Source organism: Rhinopithecus bieti, unplaced genomic scaffold (assembly GCF_001698545.2).
Source record: "Rhinopithecus bieti isolate Rb0 unplaced genomic scaffold, ASM169854v2 scaffold_3875, whole genome shotgun sequence".
Taxonomy (NCBI): domain Eukaryota; kingdom Metazoa; phylum Chordata; class Mammalia; order Primates; family Cercopithecidae; genus Rhinopithecus; species Rhinopithecus bieti.
This window is the reverse complement of record NW_016804422.1, coordinates 2,334,332-2,355,821: the sequence shown is the minus strand read 5'-3', so window position 1 is coordinate 2,355,821 and position 21,490 is coordinate 2,334,332. Positions and strand designations below refer to the sequence as shown.

The 21,490-nt window shown below is 59.0% G+C and overlaps 1 protein-coding gene across 1 annotated transcript in view; it reads right to left on the bottom strand.

The window, feature by feature from the left end:
• LOC108526934 (cadherin EGF LAG seven-pass G-type receptor 3) overlaps positions 1-21,490 on the bottom strand; it is a 48,130-nt gene that overhangs the window by 8,737 nt on the left and 17,903 nt on the right. The window contains 31 exon segments of the mRNA XM_017867949.1: positions 5,566-6,451; positions 7,219-7,419; positions 7,743-7,901; positions 8,255-8,364; positions 8,632-8,780; positions 8,863-8,979; positions 9,452-9,578; positions 10,108-10,187; positions 10,597-10,709; positions 10,916-11,090; positions 11,325-11,531; positions 11,624-11,750; positions 11,974-12,141; positions 12,658-12,823; positions 13,430-13,585; positions 13,854-14,049; positions 14,307-14,516; positions 14,709-14,803; positions 16,090-16,191; positions 16,502-16,685; positions 16,962-17,082; positions 17,180-17,321; positions 17,480-17,651; positions 18,046-18,162; positions 18,610-18,795; positions 19,229-19,398; positions 19,489-19,614; positions 19,901-20,064; positions 20,653-20,810; positions 20,915-21,003; positions 21,345-21,460. Of these exon segments, the coding sequence (XP_017723438.1) occupies positions 5,566-6,451; positions 7,219-7,419; positions 7,743-7,901; positions 8,255-8,364; positions 8,632-8,780; positions 8,863-8,979; positions 9,452-9,578; positions 10,108-10,187; positions 10,597-10,709; positions 10,916-11,090; positions 11,325-11,531; positions 11,624-11,750; positions 11,974-12,141; positions 12,658-12,823; positions 13,430-13,585; positions 13,854-14,049; positions 14,307-14,516; positions 14,709-14,803; positions 16,090-16,191; positions 16,502-16,685; positions 16,962-17,082; positions 17,180-17,321; positions 17,480-17,651; positions 18,046-18,162; positions 18,610-18,795; positions 19,229-19,398; positions 19,489-19,614; positions 19,901-20,064; positions 20,653-20,810; positions 20,915-21,003; positions 21,345-21,460 (5,289 nt within the window).

The window sequence follows — 21,490 nt, the reverse complement described above, 5'->3', positions numbered from 1 at the left end:
AGCAAACCAGGGACCAGGGCTCCAGCTCCTCAAGCAACTCCTTTCCCAAGCCTCAGGCCTCAGATGAGACCCTCCCCTCTAAGGGAAGGAAAGTGTTGGGGCCAACCTTGCCCTTGGGCCTCCAGCCCCAGGGTCCAGGTTGTACACTGCTCAGGCCTGGTCTGGGGAAGCCAAGGATTGGCTCTCACCTGAGAAGGAGCTCTTTCCAGTGGGAATCTCTCACCTAGAGACGCTCCCACCTGGAAAGGGAAGTACCCACTTGCAGTGGGGGAAAGAGCTCACCTGGGAATAGAAGCTTTCAAGGGCAATCTCACCTAGAGGGATCTCTGACCTACCAGAGAATCTTTACCAGCCAGGCAAGTTCTGACATAGGGGGAATCTTCCCTCTGCCCAGAGGCAACTACTTGAAGTCAGAGAAAGATCCCACATAGGAGGAGAAGACCTAGAGGGAGAAGGTTCTCACTTCCGGGGTACTCTCTCTTAGGGGAAGTTCTGACCCGGGGTGAGGCTCCCACGTGGAATGGGGAAAAGCTGTCACTTGGGAATAGATCTCACAGAGGGATCTTACCTGGGGGAAAACTCTAGCCTGTTGGGGAAGCTTTCACCAGTCAGGAAAGTTCTGATCTAGGAAAAGCCCTGACCTGGGGAGAGGATCCCATTTGAGGGACAGGAACTCACCTGGGAAGGGCCTCTAACCTGGCTGTACTGTTGGGAGTGTGGAGCGGGTGCAAGGAAGATCCTCAGAAACTCTTGGGACCGCTATCTCAAGGAGATCTTAGAGCCCCCTCTCCCTTCCTACGTGAGTCATTCAGGTTTTCTTAAAGAGCTTCCTCCCCCCACAACGTGGGACTCGCGCCTGGAGGGCGGAGCCTTGATCATTGGCCTCTCCCTGTAGGAGGGCAACTGGGGCCAGAAAGGCTGGAGCGCTCACTCCGGGGTCAGTGGAGCTGGGTGGACTCGGGACCCAGCTGAAAGCAGCTAGTCCACGGGCCGCAGCCAAGGACTCCCGGCCCCCACGTACCCCGGCCGGCACATCTCCTGGCCGGGCTCCTCCGCACGCAGCTGCCTCCCTGTGGCCCGTGATGGCCCTCGGGCGGCACACCAGCGGCTTTCCGCACAGCCCAAGGGACTGGGGTCGCGCCGGCTCCCGCCCCCAGCCCTTGCTGCAGAGGGGCAGCCGCCTGCATAAAATCGGCAGAGGTAAACCCAAGCGTCGCAAGCGGTGAAGGCCTGCTCCAGCGAGGCGCTTGCGCGGGGCCACCGGGGCTGTGCTCTGAACTCACCCCGACGCATCCGCCAGCCCCATGGCTCGCACGTTGTCCGGCGCGGGCTGCTCCTGCTGCTCGGCCTAGAGGCCGCTACGCTCCGGAAGGCGTCGCCGGGACCGAGTGAGGCCGGCGGCGCGCTGCCGGGAGCTAATCCCGGGGCAGGACGGGGAGGCTTGGGCCAATCAGCGCGCTGGGGCGGGACCTAAGTGGCGCGCCCCGGGCGGGGAGAGCCTGGAGAAGAAGGATTTAACCGCTTCCACCCTGGCGACCCGGCCTATGAGGCCTCTCGCTGCTCGCCCGGCCCTCTGCCCCGAGCTGGATGGGACTGCAGAACTGGAACTAAGCACCCGCGCTGGGCTGGCCGTAGTCGCGCCCCGAGGCCTTGAGTAGGTTGGAGCTGATCCCAGGTCCTGGCTCGGCGGAAGGTACTCACGGAGAGGGAAAAGGAAACTCCACTGGCCGGTGGACCCCAGCCTTAACTTGTGGGGGATCCAGGTCTGTGGGGCTTCTCATGCCTCCAGCTGAGAGCGCCACCCTCAGGCTTTCTGAGACTAGGCATGTCTTTGAGATCCGGAGCCGACAATCCCCAAGTCCTCCCCTTTAACTCTGGCCACCCAGGCCAGAAATGGTTGGAGGATCCCCTCCGCTGCACTAAGCATAGTCCGGACATCGCTCCCAGAAGGTTCCTGCGCGGGCCGCCGAGGAGAATGGTGGGGGTCGGTGCTGTTGGTGGGCAAGGCGGGAACTGCAAGAGCAGTTTCTCAGGTTGGTTTCACCCAGGTGTGGGCAAAAAATGCCGGGCCAGGGCTGCAGACCCTGAAGAATTAGGAAATCCTGGTGCCGCTGCCTTGACTGGGGGGAGGTTTCCCTTAGCACCTTATTCTCAGCACCTGTGCTCCAACATCAAGCCCCAATCACAAGGTGAGGAGCCAGATTTCAAGGTGAAAGAGATCTGCCATGAAATGGGCTAAAAATAGCTGGATATTCTTGGGAGGGGCTCAGATTCCTCCCAAAGGTCAGTCTGGCTTGAATCATTCACAGCTGCCATCCTACCTCCCCAGCCCCCAACAGGAAAAGGCAACAACTGTTTTCTATAGAAGTTTATTCCCAAAACAGAGCGCGGCTTCACGGAACAATTTACACAGACAGGACAGAGGGCCGCTGGGCTGGAGGAGGGGAACCCCCCAGAGAGGGGCATCGAGGAAACCTAGGACATAGCAAACTCACCCTCCCACCCCCAGCAGGCCATTCAGCCCTTCAAGAGCTGGGGTCCTTCTGGGTAAGAGTTTGGGTCCTGGCTGGTGGGATTTAGCTCCAGTCAGGGAAGTAGAATTTCTAATCTCCCAGGAAACTGCTTCCCAAGAGTATGCATGGGGTGGTGGGTGAGGAGGTGTCTGCACAGACCACTCCCCAACCCTGCACAGCCACTCTCCCCAGTGGTTAGAGGACGCCTACTCTCAAGGTCTTCTAGGTCTGGGGACTCAAGGCTGACCTTTGGCCTGGGAGAGCTGGGGGTTACAAAACCCCTCAAGATGGCCAGGTCAGGGTCCTCACAGGTGGGTCCCCCAAGTCCCTCTCCTACTTTCCCTACCTTTCACTTGTAAACAAAGGGGAAAAAAAATCTCTACTGTAAACAAAGTGTAAAAGCTCAAAGTTTTGAGTTGTAAACAAAGTAAAAACATTTTTTGAATCTGGACTTGTAAACAGTAACAAAATTTTAAAGTCTCCAGTTCTGGACAGCAGACAAAATAGCAAAAGTAAGAGTTTTGTGAACAGGGTCGTAACAGTCACTTTTCCCTTTTTAAAGGAATAAAGAAGGAGTGGAATGGAGTCACTTCCTGCAGCCCAGGTGCCTAGGGCCACGGAGGATCCTGTAAACATAGGAGGCAGTGGCACCTACATTCTGGGTCTTGAATTCCCTTGTTTCTGCTCCCTTTGCTCACCTTCCCACCTTAACCTTCAGAATCAATTCAAGCAGGGGGCAGTGTCAGGGAATCAAATGGCACCACAGACAACTTTTGTTCGCTGCAGGGGCAGGTGAATGACCCCTCCACCGACCCTCTGCAGGAATGTCTGACTAGAGGCCCGAGCCCCTCCCCGTGGGAGACAGGGAAGCCTTGCTCTGTAAACACGACATCAGCTGCTCCACCAGCACCCCACAGCATCAGTCCTAGGTCATAAGGCAGTAAGTGGCAGGGACTCCACATAATAAACACACACATCCACCGGGAGGGGCGGCATGAGTGAGCCCCCATGAGGAAGTCAGACGACCCCTGTTTCCAAGACCATCCCCCAGCCCCAGAAGTTTGGCCTTTGGGGCATTCAAGAAGAAGCAAAGGACAATTCTGTGCTTTGGGCCCCTGATGATACTCAGATCAACTTGGGGGTAGAATAGGGGGAGGAAGGCATATGTCCCACCCATCTGAGTCCACCCCAGGAAGAAGAGAGAGATGAGCATAGGGTTTGCTCAGGACCCAAATGGGGTCAAACTGCATCTCTTCCTCTATCTCCCTCCCCCTCCCAGCCCAGCCTCAAACCCCCCAGGAGACAGAAAAGCTGAAAAATAACATAAGCATCTCTCTGGTTACAAAGGTACAAAACGTATAAAAGTCTCCCTCCAGTCCCCGCTCTCTGCACCTGTCACACGCATGCTCACAGATGCGCATGGAGCCTCAACCCTGCCACGCCAGGGAGAGCTGGGGCACCCGCCACTGGGGAGCAGGAGGCTGCCTTGGGATCTGCCCCCACTCCTGGAGTCGCTCCTGTTAGCCTAGATCCTCTGTCACCCTCAGCTGTTCCTTGTCCACGCCGTCGTCCCCTCAGGAGTGACCCTCACTTCTGGGAACTCTGGAGGCACATGAGGAAATCAGAGATTGATGCCCAGAGGGCTCCGAGTCAGGCAGCTCTGGACTCCCCCACCACATTTGGCCTGGCTGTTTCCCTTGCCTCCACCATTGCTCTTGCCTCTTAGCCCCCAGCCCCTTCATGCCCACTCTGGGGTTCTCAGTGTCCTTCATTCCGTGCCCCTAGACTCAGCAAGGCTCCTTGGCTGCCCAGGTCTTTTATCTGAGTGCTTCAAGAGCACCTACTGTGTACAGATGCTATGCTGAGCACTTGACAGATATTATCTCATAGGTTTCCACATCTCAAAGAGTTTATTACTACAGACTCCTTTACAGATGAGAAAACTGAGGCGCAGAAAGACTTGCGTCTGCCTAGGGTCACGCAGCTAGTGAGGTAAGACAGAGCTCAAACTCAAACCTCTGTGACTCCAGAGCCTGAACCCCTGCTCAGTCCCTAGTCTACCTCCCAAACAGCCAGACCCCAAAGCTAGACTGCAGGGGGACCCAGGCAGTGGGTTAGCTCCCTCTGGTCCCTACCCCGCAGCAGCCCTCAGTGCCCAGGCCCCAGGACCCCCAAACCCCTGCTCTTTCCTCCTTTGTCCTCTCTCTGCCCTGGGTCCTGGTCAATTCTGTTGGTCCCCTGCCCCACCCCAGGGCTCCCTTCCTCCCCAAGCCATCTCTTACCCCACAAACCCCCAGAGCCTGACCCAGCTGTTTCTCCTCCTTGAAACTCAACTCTCTTCTTGGCTTACAAGACCTGGCAGCTCCTGGTCCCTCCCCACTCCCACCAGTCCCTCTCAGACTCCTGTGTATCCAGCTACTTCCTGGGTCTACTACTTCCTGGGCCTGTCTGCCACCCCCTTCCCCACAGATGCTTCATAGGCACCTGAGATGAACCAGGTTCCAACTCAGTTCCTGTGAGCCCCACCCCAAAGTGTCCACAGACAGGAGGAACTCAATATTGACTGAATACATCGATGAATGAATGATTTATCCTCAACAAAGCAAACTCTTCAGCCTGGTATATCCTGGCACCACTTCCAGCCTCTCCTTGTCCTATAAGACCCCCTAGGCGAAGCTTCCCAAGCAAGGCCTCCTGCTCTCCTCCCTGCCCCTTGCATATTCCAGGTCATCTCCCACTTCTAGGCCTCAGCTCCTGCCCTCCCCTCCACTAGCTCAACACATTGGAAGGCACCTATTTCTCCTTAGCCTGGGAGGTGCTGGGAAGGCTGGCTGGCCCCAGTCACACAGCCAGCAAGTCACTGCTAGTCACAACCCCCATTTCTTGCCAGATTCCTGTCCCCAGCCTGTGGCCCTCTGGCTGTGCCGGGCCTGGGGTAGCCCATACCTGTCTGCCAGCCCTCATCCCCTTCTGTGGCAGAACACAGGGCAGGGCACACAGGAGGTTGCCCTAAGCTGATGAGGGTGCAAGCAGGTGGCTGGACCATACTTACTCTGAGTCTGGCGACAGCTCCGAGATGCTATGAGATGTGGCGGAACGTGGTGTGGAGGGCCCAAGCACAGAGGCTGTGGCAGAAGGTGTGGCAGTGGTATGAGGGCCCGAGGGTGTGCCTGAAGATTGCATGGAGGAGAGGGCCGAGGAGTTGAAAGAGGCAAGGATGGAAGAAAGAATGTCCAACTGCTCTGTGGAGGGGCCATGGCTGGGGCCACTGACCGGGTCCTCCCTAGCTCTGAGCAGCTGTGGGGGTGGCCCAAGGGCTTCTCGTGAGGGGTGCCGGCTAGGCATCTGGTCCAGCCGCTCCCGAGAGTTCGAACTCCTAGACAGAGAGTCCAGTGGCCGGGATGGCAAGAGGGGGTCCCTTGAGAGTTGCCGCTGGGGAGACAGGGACAGAGGTGGGGGCTGTGGATCAAGGTCCCGGGTGCAGCGGGGCGGGGGCAGTGTGCTCAACCACTCTCGAGGCGCCCCTAAGTCCAGCGCATCCCGTGACCCGAAGCGGCCAGCCATGGCGCCAGGGTAGTCCCGGGGTGGCTGCCTCCGTGGCAGGGTGCTGCCCCGATCTCTGGGCTCCAGTCGGCCCGGTGCAGCGTCCATGCATTCCTGGGACCCTGGCTGGCTCAGGGGATGTAGAACAGGGTCAGGGGCCTCCTCTAGTCCCTCACGGCTCAGTTGCCGCCGGAGGAGCAGGTCCAGCTGTTCTCTAGAAGAGTAGCGGCTGGCTGGCTGTGAAAGACTGCCTGTGCCCCTGCCAGCATAGATGCGACCGTAAGAGGCAGCTGGCACAGCACGGTGGCCCAAGGTGGCTGCACGGCACCAGGACAGCTCAGGGGCGCCTCGGGTCTGTGGCACCAGTGGGTATTGCAACCGGTTCTTCAGGATGCCTATGAGAGGAAGAAAATGGGGGGCAGGGTGCGTGTGGGAGAGGGAGGGCAGGCAGGAATTCCTGAGTCTAGGGGTGTGGCAGCCCTTGGGATCCTTCTAACACAGGGTTGGGAGCAGGAACCCCTTGGGGAGCAGCAGAGGCAACCCCGGTGGTCCCAGAGAGACAGTAGGACAGGGGTCAGAGTGGAAGGGCAGTCATCTTCCAGTTGTGGTCCCAGGGCGGGGGGAAGGCGGGCAGGTCCCGTGGTGCAGGGGATGGGGCAAACTCCCTGAGGTCAGAAAAGGGGCAGCCCTCAGATCCTGACAATGCAAGCCTGGCTGAAATGCAGGAAGCCCCTGTGTTGGGCAGGAGCAGTCCCCAGGGTCCCTGTGATGCAAGGGTGAGGGCAGAAACCTCTCTTCTCCGGGTCCCCATAAGAGCAGAGTGGGGGGCAGACATCTTCCAGATCAGAGCAGGAGCTCTGGAATCTGGGTGGGAGGCCAGGGGGAAGCAACTCCTAGGGTCTCTGAAAACAGACGGGCTGGTGCAGGAGTGGTCCCCTGTGGTCCCCCTGTAGTGCCGGCCAGGGTAGAGGGGGACAGAGAATTCCCAGGTCAGGATAGGAGCAGTCCCTGAGGACCATGAAACAGGCTAGAGAAGCAGAAGCCCCCCAGGTCAGAATAAGAAGAGCTCTCAGTTTGGGATGAGGAGGCTGCAGTCCCTGGGCTCAGGGCATGAGCAGCCCCCAGCATTCCTGTAGTGCGGGCCAGGGCTCAGGGACTGTACCTTTCCTCTGGCGCTGGGCCCGGCCCAGAGAAATCTCATCCCCACTGGTCAGGGCTGGGTCTGGCTGGTTGTTGTTAGCTGCATCCTTGTTGGTGTCCAGCCCCAGGCGCCTTTCAGAGCCCCAAGTCTGCAGAGCACAGGGGGCTGCCTCGCACTCCCCCAGAGCTGGCCAGTAGGACAGGAGGTCATTGCCATCCACATCTGTGGAGCCAGGGCAGGTTACAGGAGCTTTTGGTTTGATCCCGGTGACTCATGACCCCTGACCCTAGACCCTTGAAACCCTGGCTGTTCTCCTTGAGCAGAGGTGGGAACAGGAGGATATCTCCTAGAGATCAATGGGTGGGGGTGACTGGTGAAACCCCTCCCCTTAACTGGAGGTGGATAGAGACTAGAAGTCGGGGAACCTGATGGCTGAGGGGTCAGAAAGACCGGGCTGAACCCCAACTGCAGGAAAGATGGGGAGCTGGAGGGATAACAAATGGGGCATCCCTTGGTCACCCAAGGGGTCAGAGGGCGCCTGGCACCTTTGGGGTGGGTGAGGAGCCTCTCACTCTGGGCTGCCCGGCGGAGTGGCTGTTGGAAGCGCCCCCGTGTCCGGCCATTGTCCTCGCTTTCTGAAGATGGAATGGAGAGACTCCTCTCCTCCTCCAAGGACAGGTCACTGTCGGAGTCGGAGTCTGCGCCTGGAGTTGGGAAAGTCAGAAGGACTTTCAGAGGTAAGGGACTTGGAGATAAGGGAAGTTGGAGTTGAGGGTCTAGAGGTGGGTACGGCAAGGGGGTTAGGGTTGGGGATGGGAACCTGGGCAGAGCTTGGAGTGGAGGTAGAAGCAGAAGGGCTGGGACTTATCAGAGGGAAGGACGAATCAGGAGTGGATTGGGAGAACCAGGGCTGGAGAGGTAGGTGCCTCCTGAGGCAGGGACCTTGGGGGAGATTGTCCCACCCCAGTCAGCCACTGCTCCCAGTATGGGGCAGAAGAAAAGGGGATGGGGAGAGATCCTCTGCCTCCCTCCTCCCTGCCCCAGGCCCCAACTCCACCAGCATCTCGATGGAACATGGCCACGTCCAGGTCAGTGGGGCCAGCATGAGCCTGGAGGCTGTGGTCAGTGTGGTCAGCAGCTGAGCCATGTCGAACCAGGACATTGTCCCTGGAAATGCAGGAGCCCCCCCGCCATGAAAGAGGGATGTGATGGGGTGCCTTGGAGGCTGGAGTGTCTTTGAGTGCACAGCCAGCTGCGGGTGGAATGGCATCCCTGGGTGTGTGGTGGGAAGCATTTAGGGCAGAGGCAGAAGCAGGGCCCCAGATGGCCGAGATGGGTGGAGCCACCCACCCTAGGACCTGGTCATGCCAAGCCCTGGTAAGGTGGGGCTGGACTAAGCTGAGTGTGCCCTCACAAGGAGGCCCTTCCCCTCACCTGAGGTAGCTGCGGCCCCGCTGGCTGTCCTGGTCCTGGGTCCGGCCAGAGCGGGCGCTGCTCACAGAGGAGACGGTGGAGGCGCCCAGAGTGATGCGGATGAGGCCACTCTCCTCAAAGAGAGCCGTGTTGTTGTAAGCCCCAGGTCCCTGGGGGTGGTGGAGACAGAATGTGAGCCAACCCTGAAGCAGCCTCAAACCCTGGCTTCTCAGGGCCCCCATCCCGACTCACCGTCCCAGGTGCTGGCCTTGCCTCCTCGGGCACTGCCTTCCTGCCCAGACAGGCTGGCGTCCAGGCAGCCCGAGCGTCTGCATTCAGCACGCAGAAGAGCAGCAGCGCCGCCAGGCCCTGTGGGTCAGCGAGGGTCAAAGCAGGGTCGGCAGGGGTCAATCAGGGACCAGTATAAGTCACTGTGGGTCAGCAATGGGGGTCAGTCACTGCAGGCTAGCGTGGGTCAGTGAGGAGCCCATGCGGGACTCAGTAAGGGAGTCGGGGAAGGTCAGCAGGGGAGAGGCCAGAGCAGCAGGAGTGGCTGGAGTCGGTCAGGTCGGTGTGGATCAGCAAGGGCCCGGGAGCCTCGGTGTTGGTGAAGGTCAATCCAGGATCAGCACTCAGTCTGGGATCAGTGCCTAGATTAGAGTCAGCTCCAGGTCTGGGGGCAGCAGCTAGGGCCAGTGTCTGGTCTAGGGTAGTACCCAGCCTGGCAACAGTTATCCAGTACCAGTCAGCTCCAGGCCTGGGGTCAGCATCTACCTAGGGATGGCCCCAGCCTACTGAAGGCCCACCTGGTTCTGGGGCGAGGGAGGGGCACCAGAGTCACCTGGAGGCCGCAGAGTCCTGCATGGAGGTAGTGGAAGGCCAGGATGCTGTGGTTGACTGCCAGGAGCCCAAAGAGCCAGGAGGCACTGACCAGCAGAAGGAGCAGGAAGGAGCTGCGAAGGGTCCTGCTGTGGGGACATGGGAAGACAGGAGGACATGCAAGGCTCATGTAGGGCTCATGCAGGGAACACGGGAGGACACACGGGCCACACACGGAACGCGAAAAAAAGGAACTCACATGGGAACATGGAGGTCTCTAGAGGACGGTAGGATGGAGGTCCCCAAAGAAGCAGGAGAGCAGGTACCAAAGGGCCATGCGGACACGTGGAAAAACACAGAGGTAAATGGGAAGCCACAAGGGAGGGCATGGAAGACAGGTGGGAACACACAGGGCAGGGGGCCAAGTGAGCCACGCAGGCCATGGGAGACTCTGGGGGGACCCAGAGGACAAGGAGAGACAGCAGGGCAGAAGCACATGTGGGCCCACAGTATAGTGAGAGCGCCAGAGAGGGACCGCAGGTCAGGGCAGGTGTGACTTCATTCCTTCATCCAGAACTTGGAGCCCAACCTGCACCAGGGAAGATCTGGGGGGCCCAGACCCCACCCAGGAGGACCTGTCATCCTGAGAACCCCCCTTCCTCCAGCCAGCCAACTCACAGTGCGGAGGTCTTCTTGGCCTCCCTCTGCCCTGTGGAGCAGGATGTGCGGGCAGCAAGGAGAAACATGGTCCCGTTCATCTAGACCCACGGCCGGACATGTGGGGCCGGGCAGGGCAGAGAGAGAGAGAGAGAGCGAGGCAATAAGAGACAGAGAGAGACTAAGATTCACAGAGAGAGGCAGAACCAGTGAGAAATTCACACGTATACACACACTCCAAAGGATAACAGAAAAAGAAATGGAGAACCAGAGAGGGACTGAGAGAGAGAGAGATGCAGAGGCATGGACAGGCAACTGAATCTCTGACCCCCCGCCCCCATCTCCATGCCAGTTGAATGGGGGTGGTCACTGACCAGAGGACAAAAAATGAAGGCCGAGCCCAGGAAGCCTGCAGAATGTCATCTGGCTGCCCTCAGCTGACTCCACTGCACCTCCGCACCCCCATGAGGGAGGGAAGTACAGAAGGGACACCAAGTCCAGGGCACTCACCACTATGACCAGGACAATAGGGCCAGCAAAGCTCCAGATGAGGGGCTCGTGGACTGAGATCCAGCAGAAGTCAGGGTTCCCATAGCCCTCAGGGTCCAGGCCCACAGCAAGGCCTTGGGAAGAGAAAGGGTAGGACTGAGGGCGTGTGTTCCAGCGCTGCTGACCAGCCCATGTATGGGAGAAAGCAGGGGTGAGGGCAGAGCAGCCCCCCCATGAATAGATGGCTTGGGGTTTGAGGTTGGGGGTCATGAGCAGGAATGGAGACAGGGTCAGGGGTCAGGCCATGTGATGGATGGAGGTTGGGGGTCACAGCCCTCACCCAGCAGCACAGCAGGGATGCCCCAGCCCAGGGCATGGTAGAAGCGCATGGCGCCACGGTCCACATTGCGTGGCTCAACCTGCATGCGGTAGAGGTGCAGCCCCTGCACGAAGAGCCACGCAAAGGTGCTGAGGAAGAAGTAGTGCAGGAGGATGGCGACTGCAGTGCACACCAGCTGAGGGTAGGGGGCGCGTGTCAGGACCTCTCCTGCCTCACCCACCTCTGACCCCTACCCCAGGCATCTGCTTCGCACCTCTCACCCCTAAACCACAATATCTTACCCCAGCACCCTGCCGAAAACCCTGGCCCCAACCTGAGCATCCCTGACCTCTGACCCTGAGTTTTGGCCCCAGGCCTTCTGGGCCACTAGGGTCATCGGGACACAAGTTCCCTGGCCCTGATCCTGCACCTGATTGTGGGTCCTGTGAATCCCCAGCAGGAAGAGGAGCTCTGCCATCCCCAGGGCGGCTGCCACATTGGCATGGATCCCACGCACATTGGACTTGAGGCTGCGCAGGCTCAGCAGGACGGCTGTAGTCAGCACCAGCGCAGCTACAGACACAGCCACGACCACGTGGGTGAACACAGCCAGCAGCTCCAGGTCGCCCTCCAGCCTCTACAGAGACCGGGATGGTTGATGAGCTGTTGGGCAGAATCCCCATGTCCCTTTGACCCCCCACTTCCTTGGGACACTGAACACAGCCTCACCTCACGGGGAGAGGCATCCATGAGGACCCCAAAGGTCCCTGTCCGGCTGCAGCGACACCGTGCATGGGACCCATTCCTGTGCACTAGCTCACAGTCACGTGCTGTCCACACACCATGCTGCTCCGCCCTGCAGCCACAGGGCAGTTAGACACAACTGTGACCCACTGTCAGGCAGGGGTTTGTGAGAGATCATGGGAAGGGCTGAGGGTGTCTGGAGTTGGGGTACAGCATTCCTCATGGTTCGGGTTGCATGACAGCACTAGTGGGGGCCCCAGGGGTAGACAGGGACTATTAGTTGGCCTCCCAAGGGCTAACAGGGGACCAAGGGTTTCCAGAATGGGGGTCCTCACAGGCCAGGTGGGTCCCACTGCACACAGATCGCCTTGCTCCGATTCGCTGTCTGTAGCAGGCGAAACTCTAGGTTGATGGGGGACTCCAGGACTCCCCTTAGGAAGTTGCGTCCATGGAACACAGCCACGCTGACCACCGGGGAGTTCATGACGGGGTTCTGGGGAAGCCTGGGGAGACACTCATCTGGGCTTGCACACTGCTGACCTCCCCACGCGCACCCTGCTTGCCTCACCTCGTCTTCATGCCACTCGCCAGAGCTGACCCAGGGTCTGGGATGTCCCCAGAGTGGAAGTTGTTTCTAAGAATCCTTCCAGCCTCTGCTGGGCTGCTGAGGGGCTGAGCAGCTCCAGGGGACCTGCAACTGTTTGCCTCTGATTGCCCTCCCTCCTACCCCCATCTGACCACCATCAGTCAGCCTGTCCTTGTCTGTCTCTGTCAGCCCTTTGGTCTGTCTATACCTGGCTCATGGATCCCTCCTGTGTGTGGCTCTGTGTCTGTCAGCCAGAGGCTCTGCCACTCTGCACAACTCCAGAGAATAAGATTCACACAGAACCCAGCAAGGACGGGGCTCCCTGGAGCTGTGCTCCTCTCTGTGTCTTGTGAACCTATGCATCTACCCACCAAAAAAGGGGCTGCCGGGCTGAGAAGTTCTCAGGAAGCTCAGGGGTGAGGGGCCTGAGTACCTGGCACCTCGGCGTTCCGCCTGGAACTGGGCAGGGAGCAGTCCCCCCAAGGTGCGGTAAACAAGGAGAATGATAATGGAGATCCCAGGCTCTGGCTCTGGCGGGGCTGGTGGGGGGACCACACTTGAGGTGGTGGAGTTTTCCATGCTGCTGCTTGTGGGCAGAACTGCCAGGAGAGGAGGAGGAGCTTCTGTCAGTGACCTCTGACCCAAAGCACCCACCAACCCAGCTCTGAACCTGATCAAGCATGTGGGTCTCTTCCCTACGGGAGCAGAATTGGAGAATGCAGGGAACAGGAACCCAAAAATGAACAGTCAAGGCCTGGGAGGGATCATCTATGATGAGGGAGAGGGTCTGACAAAGTGAAGGTGTGGCAAGGTGGAGGGTGGAGGGGAGATGTGGGAGGGTAGAAGGTGGAGGGTGGAAGGGAGATGTGGGAGGGTAGAGGGAAGATGTGGGAGGGTGGAGGGGAGATGTGGGAGGGTGGAGGGGAGATGGGGAGAGGGTGGAGGGTGGAAGGGAGATGTGGGAGGGTGGAGGGGAGATGTGGGAGGGTGGAAGGGAGATGTGGGAGGGTGGACGGGAGATGTGGGAGGGTGGAGGGGAGATGTGGGAGGGTGGAGGGGAGATGTGGGAGCGTGGAGGGAAGATGTGGGAGGGTCTGACATTGGGGAGGTCTGGAAAGGGGAAAACTGGCAGGAGGGCAACATGGTATCTGGTTGGGGGGACAGAGAGACCAGACTTGGCCCAGGGGTCCCCCAGGGGCTCTCACCTTCAGATGGGGATGGCCATGGGGACTGGGAAGGCAGCAGCACATGGGTGTGAGGATCCCAGGCATCCTGGCCCCGAAAGAGGTTGCTATGGTAGCGGGGGTAGCGACGGGCCCCCCGGGGAGAACTGGGGTGCTCCATGCGGTCAATGCTGAGCACTACCCGGGAGAAAGAAAGGGGAGACCCATCATGGACCTCTCCCTCCTGCCAAGGGTTCTACACCCTTTTACTCGCATCCCACACCTGAGTCCCACAATCTGTTTTCCATGCTACCAGCTCAGAGCCTGTCCCTACAAAACACTGAGGGTGGTGGCTGAGTCTCCTGCCATTGACATTGGCATCGATAGCCACAGCCCCTCAGACCTTCAGGTATCTGCCCTTTCGTGGCCCCCTGCCATGCCCCGCCCCACCCCACCCACAACGCACTGATATTAGGCGTCACCAGCCCCATGGGATTCAGGTATGTGAGTTCCATATTCCTTGCGAGCGTGGCTGCATACTCCTCCAGGTGCCTCACCAGCCCTGCGCTGCCTGGGGAGCCCCCAGGGGCCCGCTGCCCCAGTGCTGCCCACAAGTCCCCTGTCTCTGGAGCAAGCAGTGCAGAGCCGGCCCACAGCAGATTCTGGGAGGATGGAGATAGAATTGGGCTCAGCCAGGTGGTGAGGATGTATGAGGGGACGGGGCAGGCATGAGAGGTCTGGACAGGTGCTCAGAAGGGCCCCAACAAGCAAGGGGGTGGGGCTGGAGAGGACAAGGGCAGAGGGAGAGCCCAGGTCCTTCACTTCCCAAGAGGACAGCAAGGGCCTGAGCTGGGGATCCAGGGGCAGGAGGCTGGGAGCTGGGGGGCTAAGGCAATGAGAACAAAGGGCACAGCCCCACCTCATTGAAGTGGGCGTCCTGTGTAGCTGTCAGCCCGAAGCCCTGCTGATGGCTCTCGAAGGCCAGCAAGTGGGCCAGCAGGCGGGCAGTGACTCGAACATCTTGGCTAAAATAGTGGTCAGTGTGGCCAGTCACCTCCCGTAGCCGCTGAGCCAGCTTCTTGGCCTCCATGGTATCCAGTGCCGTCTTGTTCAGCTCTAGGCCATCCAGCTGCCAGGACAAGGAGATGGTTGCTCTGTGGTCCCTTAGGCCTTCCTCCAAAGCCTCACAGGGAGAAAGCCTTGCCAGAGTAAAGGGCAACCAGGAAAGGCTCAGGAGGTCAAGGGCTAGGGTGTGGTATCTGGGGCCCACCACAGGCCAAGGAAGGTCTTAGGTTGCAGGAAAAGGTCTGGGCAGTCTCACCAGCAGACTGAGCTCTCGAAAGGCAGGGGAGGTACAGTTGAAGAGGTCGGGCTCCAGCCAACCCTGGGCCTCATCACACAGCCGCACAGCAGCACCTGGAGGCAGGCAACCCCTGATCAGGCCTGGGGCCTGGATACCTTTGCTGAGGAGATAACCGCAACACCCTCTCCTATCCTAGGGGATAGTGAGAGTCATGAGCATCTACAGCTGCACCCCTGGAGGTAGCGGCCCAAGCCCAGGTAGGCGCCAGCTGCTTGTCAGGCAATTCCTGAGAGGACTGTAGACCATTCTCAACCAGCAACCACACAAAGCACAAGACTGAGGCTGCACACACTCACCCATGTGGGCCAGGACAGGCTCATAGACATGCCGGTTCACACAGACACACACCAATGCTCACCTATTACACACACACAGATGTATGGACCAGACCAGCACACAGACACACAATGCTCTCTTGCACACACACAAGACATGCCAACACAGAAGAGGGCTTCTAGGAACATCCAGTGACCAAAGTCAGGTGGGAGGATTCTCACATAAGTTTTAACTGCCCCAGTGGTTACTTTGCTGTCATTTCTCTCCCTTGTCTCTGGGGTTGGGATGGAGGTTGAATGAGAATTGACTTGGATCTTAAAAAAGTTTGTAGCTACCAACAAGAGAGAGCCCAACTTAATCACAGAATCCCCTCCCTGCAACAGGTTCACAGACACGTGCACAGACACAGAGACACACACATGAGCATGCGTACCCAGACAATCTCTGTCCAGCCACTGCAGAGACCTCAAGCAGCAGGGAGTGTTCTGAGGGGACCTCAGGCAGTGGGGAGGGGCCCCCAAGCAGCAGGAAGGAGCTATGGGGTCCTCAGACTGAGGAGGGATCTTTCGTGACCTCAGGCAGTGGGAAAAGTCCTATGGGGACCCCAGGAACTGAGGAGGGGTCAGCAGGGTCCTCAGGCAACAGGGAGGGGTCTCTGAGGATCTCAGGCATCAGAGAAGGGACCCTGGGGTACTCAGATAGCCAGAAGGGGCCTGCAGGGACTTCAAGCAGCAGGGAAGGGTCTGCAGGGACCTCAGACAGCAGGAGGTATCTGCAAAAGCTCTGGCAGTGGGAGGGGCAGCGCACCTGAGCAAACACGTACCCCTTACCTGCACCCCGCAATCCTGCCCAGAAGCCAAGAGAAACAGATGGAGGCTCAATGAGGGTGTAGGGAAGGGCCCAGAGCCCCTAGTCGGTAGTGAGGGGCCCACATGGACTCCCACCCCACTTCCACCTCTTTGCAGGAACAAAGCCACCCAACTCAGGAAAAGAGATGGCTCTAGCAGTCAGAGGACAGGCCCACCCCCACCCTCAGTGATGTCCTCTCCCCCCACATACTCACCCAGGGCCCCCCGGGGACAGGGCACTGTGGCCAGGACACCAAACTTGGTCTGGGGCCACCACACACCAGATCTCAGGGACTTGGGGCAGGCATCATAGAGCACTAGAGAGAGAAGAGGTGCTGAGCCAGGCAGTCAGGGTTCAGGGCAGGTGACAGCCATGCCCACTGCCCCTCCACCACCCACCCCAAGGCCCACTGCCCGCCACTCCTGCTGGCTTCTCAGGAGCTGACCTGTCAGATTCTGTGACAGGTCAGCAAAATACTTAGGGCAAAGGTAGAGTTCCCTGGGTGTAAGTGGTCTCCCTCAGGAGAAGCTTCCAGAGCCCCCAAGGAGCCAAGTGTGCCACTGATACATGATGGTGGCACACTGGAGCCAGCCCTCTAGGGGTACAGCTGGGTGGAGCCTGCTCACCCCGGCAGCCGCTGGCTGTCACCTCTGCGAAGGGACTGTCACAGCTGTTGCACTGGCGGCCAAGGGCTCCTGGGCGACAGGGGCACTGCCCGCTGTGGGGTGCACATGAGCGCGAGGTGGAGCCCACAGGGTAGCAGTCACATGGGAGGCAAGAGTCACTGCCCCGCGGTCGGTAGTGGAACTCCTGTTTGAGGATGGGCCAGGGGCCTGAAGTCAGAGGTCAGGGCTTGGGGAATGAGTGGAATCAAGGACAAAGGGTCAAGAGAACAGCGCTCACGGGCCAGAGGACACCTGGGCCATGCGTGAAGGCAAGGGAGGGGTAAAGGATGAGAGACAGCAACTGGGTCACAGGACACAGGCAAGAGGTTAGGGCCCAAGTCAGGTGGCGGAGGTCAGCAAGCTGGACAGGAGTTACAGATTGCGTCCAAGGAAGGGTTCAAAGGTCAGGGGCCACGCGCACCTTGCAGTGACACTGCCCAGTTGTCTTGTTGCAGTTGGGATCAAAACCTTTGTGAACATCACAGTTGCAGGGGCCACAGGTTGGGCTCCCCCACCAGCCCCGTGGGCACTGCTGGTCCATCCTGAGGGTACATAGCCAGGTAAGATGCCTCCATGGTATCCCAGTGACCCTCCCTGTCCCTGCCAGGTCTCCCCATCGCCTCAGCCCCAGCCTCTTACCTCTGCTCACAGTGGTGCCCGAAATAGCCACCCACACAGTCACAGGTATAGCCGTGGGGAGCTCCTGGGAGGTGCCGGCATGATCCCTGGTTCTGACAGGGGTTCAGGAGGCAGGCATCCACACAACCTGGGCCATAATAACCTGCAGATTGGGTCAGAAAGCTCAGGACCCTGGTCACAGAGCCTGGAAGGAAGCAGGCACCCGTCCCGAGTCCCTGCCTCCTTCAGGTTCCCCAGTCTTCATCATGGGCCCCTAACACCTGCCCAGGTCACCCTTCCCCCAACCCTCTCAAGGCCCACCTGGCCGGCAGATGCAAGAAAAGGTCTGCCAGAGGTCCCGGCAGTCGGCGTGAGGTGGGCAGGGCCCAGAGGCACAGGCGTTGGTCATGACACAGCCAGGCTCCGCATTCACTCGGTGGCTGGGGGGTAGCAGGGCCGGGGAGCCAGAGGGTGTGGAGCCAAGCCACACCCCCTATGGACACACAGCCAGCAAGGGGTGAGACTATGTTAAGGCACCTCAGCCTCAAGTACTGCAGAGCCAGCCACCCGGTCTGATGACCCCTGACATGCAGTCTTCTGAGACCCTCAAAAAACCTAGGCCTCAAAAATATCCCCAATTTGGTACCCCGTGGGACTCTAATTGTACTGTTTCTGACACAGATTCCTAAAGGCCCTTGATACTCCAAGCTAGACTCCCACCTCCAATGCCACAGAAAGGCTTGAGCTAGCTCTCAAAGCTGGGTCATTCACCCCCTCGCGCCAACCCCCACTTGAATGCTGCCTTTCAGGTCCCAAGGAGCCTCTGACCTCTGACCCCTGACCCCTGACCCTAATGCCCCATATCACATTCCCATGCTGACCCCCACCTGGATGCAGCCGACCAGACCCTGAGGATCCTCCTCCGCACTGCCGGGGGGCAGGCCTCCCACGTGGAGCTGCTTTACCTTCAGGCCCTGCAACTCGCTCCCCACCGCCATGGTGTCCTGGAGGAAGGGGGGCAGTCAGCACTGCGGGAGAGGGGCCTGATGAACCCGTCATAGCCCAGAGTCAATCTTGGCCTTCTTCTAGCCCTTCTAGACTGCCCCCTCCCTCCTGGACCCACAGCAGACCTTAATATTGCTTGCTTTTGACCAGGGGTGGGTAGAGACTGGGGCAGAGACTAGAAGGGGCTTCTAGGGATCAGGCAAAGTGCTGGCTACAGAGGTTCCCCAAGACCAGGCCCCAAATCTGGCACAAGGATGGCCTGAGAGTGGACCAACCTGGCTGGTGGGGTGGGCTCAGTGCAAAGATATATGGTGGGGAACTGGGGGGAGAACATCAGACTTGGTGCAGTGGAGGGAACTGAGAGGAGCTGAACTAGAGGTGGGGTCAAATAAGGTGGATCTGGTTGGAAGGCTGAGAACAGACTACCCTGGGGTCAGAGGCCAGACCTGGAAGAGGCTAAAGTCCAGTGAGACCATGAGGACATGGTGGCCCCGCCGGCCACCTGGTTCCTCCTGCAATTCCAGCCGCAGATCGTGCCACCGGCCATCACTGACAGTCACCTGGTCCAGAAGGAGATGGGAAGCACGGCCCGAGCCCCTGGTCACTGTCACAGACAGTAACCCCCGATCTAGCTGTGGGCAGAGATGCATAGCCCTGGGGTTAGAGCCCCAAGTGGGCTGGGACTTGGAGGTGAGATCAGAGGGCTCAGAGGTCAGAAATATCAGAGATCAGAACAGTGGGGTCAAGGTTATACCTGGCACACAGGGCACTGTGCCAGGGACATCATGTTCCTGATATGGTGTCAGGGGGCAGAGGATAGGACCAGGTATTGTGGGTGGGTTGGTGCAGCTCGCATGAGAGAGAGCTATGCTGGAGCCCTGCACCTACAGAGGATATAATGATGGAAAGAGAATCAAGGGCTAGGGTCCAGAGCAGGGTCAAGTGTGGTTGGGACATCTGGCAGAAAAGTATGCTGTGTGACCAACCTGAACCCATAAGAATGTCAGTGGTGGTGTAAGAGACTGAGAACTGAGAGTATAGGGAGGGTGAGCAGAGTGGACACACCTGGCAAAGGAGCGTGCTGTGTGGCCCAGCCTGCACTTGCATCAGGATCCCCTGCGTTGCCCGTGTCCGAAATGCCAACCCCAGGTACCATGGCACAGACACAGCCATGTCACTTCCAAAGTTCCAGCTCAGTGTGCCGTTGCCACGGAAATGGTGGGGATGGGCCATAGCTGAGTGGATAAGAGAAACAGGGTTACAGTCCCTGCTCCAGGAGCACATCTAACCCTGCAGGCCCCCCCCACCCCATGCTGCCCACTTACTGAGCCGACAGTCTTTGCCACCGAAGCCCACAGGGCAGTCGCAGCTGAAGCCACCCCAGCGCTCCAAGCAGAAGCCACTGTTCTTGCAGGGGCCTGAGTCACAAAAGTGTAGCTTGGCTTGGCAGCCTGGGAGAGGAAAGACATGAGAACAAGGGTTGGGGGGCACAAGTGCTGGACAGGACTTTAGTGTCCAGAGGGGCTGAAAGACACCAAGATCTCAGCCCCATTTTCTTTCGATGGGTGGGGTTGGTAAGAGTCAGGCCCTAAAGTCTGGGCTGTAGCATGGTGCTTGCCACCCAAAGAGACTGGGTTGAAGTCAGATGTGGAGTCACCCCATGGAGTCCTCTGCTCCCTCCCTATGATGGGGACAGGGCCATGGGCTGGGCTGGGCTGGTGGAAGCTTCAGGCCTACCTGCCATGGTGCCATTATTTGCGACAAAAGCCGCCATGTCCACTCGGCGGCCATCAATGTGTAGGTCCCGCATACAGCCGATGAAGTCCTTATGGGACACGGGGAAGTTCTCGGGGAGGTTGGGGACACCCCCCAGAAGAAGAGGGCCCGTCAGGTCCAGGGACCTGGGGATCAGGGGTTTGGGTCATTGGTAGGACTGGGGCCAAAGCAGAGTTGCTCCTGGGGGGCCACAGGAAGCAGGGGATAGGACCCAGAGGGTAGGGTGATTGAGGGAGGAAAATAAGGCCAAGCTGGGGAAGGAGTTAGGGTCTTACTTTAGTTGGGGTGCAAAGGGGAGCTCATGATGGGCCGATGGTCTGGGGAAAAGTAGGTGAACTGCGGTTAAGGGCTATGATGAAAGAGTGAGGCATCTGGCTGGCTGGGGAGGGGATGGAGACGTGAAGAGTCTGGGGACTGGACATGAGATTAAGGGACTCGGAGGGGACGTGGGGCATTAGTGAGACTGGGGTGGGGAGGTGGAGGCTTTGAAGGACTGCCTGGGGACTGTGTGTGGGAGGTGGAAGTCTGGGGTGGAATGCAGGACTGGGGGCTAGGGTGAGCAGGCTTTCAGGGTCTTTGAAAGGAGAAGGAAATCTTGGTGGTTTGGGGGAAAGATGGGAGAGTTTGGCAGGATGGGATGAGGAATGGGATGTGAAGGGTTGGAGTGGGCTTTGGTAGGCAGGGGACAAGGGGACCAGGGGCGGAGGCCTCACTTCTTGGAGCTTGTTTGCACACCAGCAGCCGCACATGAGTAGTTGCCAATTTCAGCACCAAACTGCAGAGCCACGGCCACATCACAATCATCCACGCTCAGCACAGCCACCTTGTCCTTGGAGGGGCCTTGTGCACCCCCTAGGGCATCTGTCCGGGGCTAAAGACCCAGGCACACCAGTCAACAGTGCCCCTAGTAACCCCCGAGGAGCAGAAGTCAGCATCCCAACTCCCCTCATACCCGATGCCAGGGATGGTCCCCACCTTGTTGTAGTATTTCAGATGCACTGTATGCCATTGCCCATCACTCAAGCCCCCTGGAACTGTGGGACTGACCACTGTGTTGGATTCACCTGGAGGGGAGACACATGTAGAATCATCAGGAGCAGTGGAGTCGCCCCATCTCACTCTAGTTATATAAGCACAGCCACTCCCAGGGCCACCCTGGATGCATCAAATCAGTTCCCCATTGGTGACTACAATGGCTGGCCCAGAGTGCCTTTGAACAGACAGGAGAAACAGACTTCTTGGAGGGAGGGACCTTCCCACAGGGAAGGACAAGGAGCTAGGTCTTCACTGCTTGTATGGCGTGGCGTGTGTGCTCAGATGCACAGTGAGGCAAACCTGAGGGGACTTGGGCCCTACGTCCTCCAGCACACATGCACCCTCTCGCCGTCACATCCGGGGCACCCACCCGTGGAATATGTGAGCCGCACTTGGCCAGCCACGAGTTCCAGGGCCAGGAAGTCGTGCTTCTCGTTCAGGCGCCCGTTGTAGAAGAGTAGCCCGCTCTGCTGCATGGTGGCGAACCTGGGCGGGGTGGGAGGGGTTGCGGGGGTG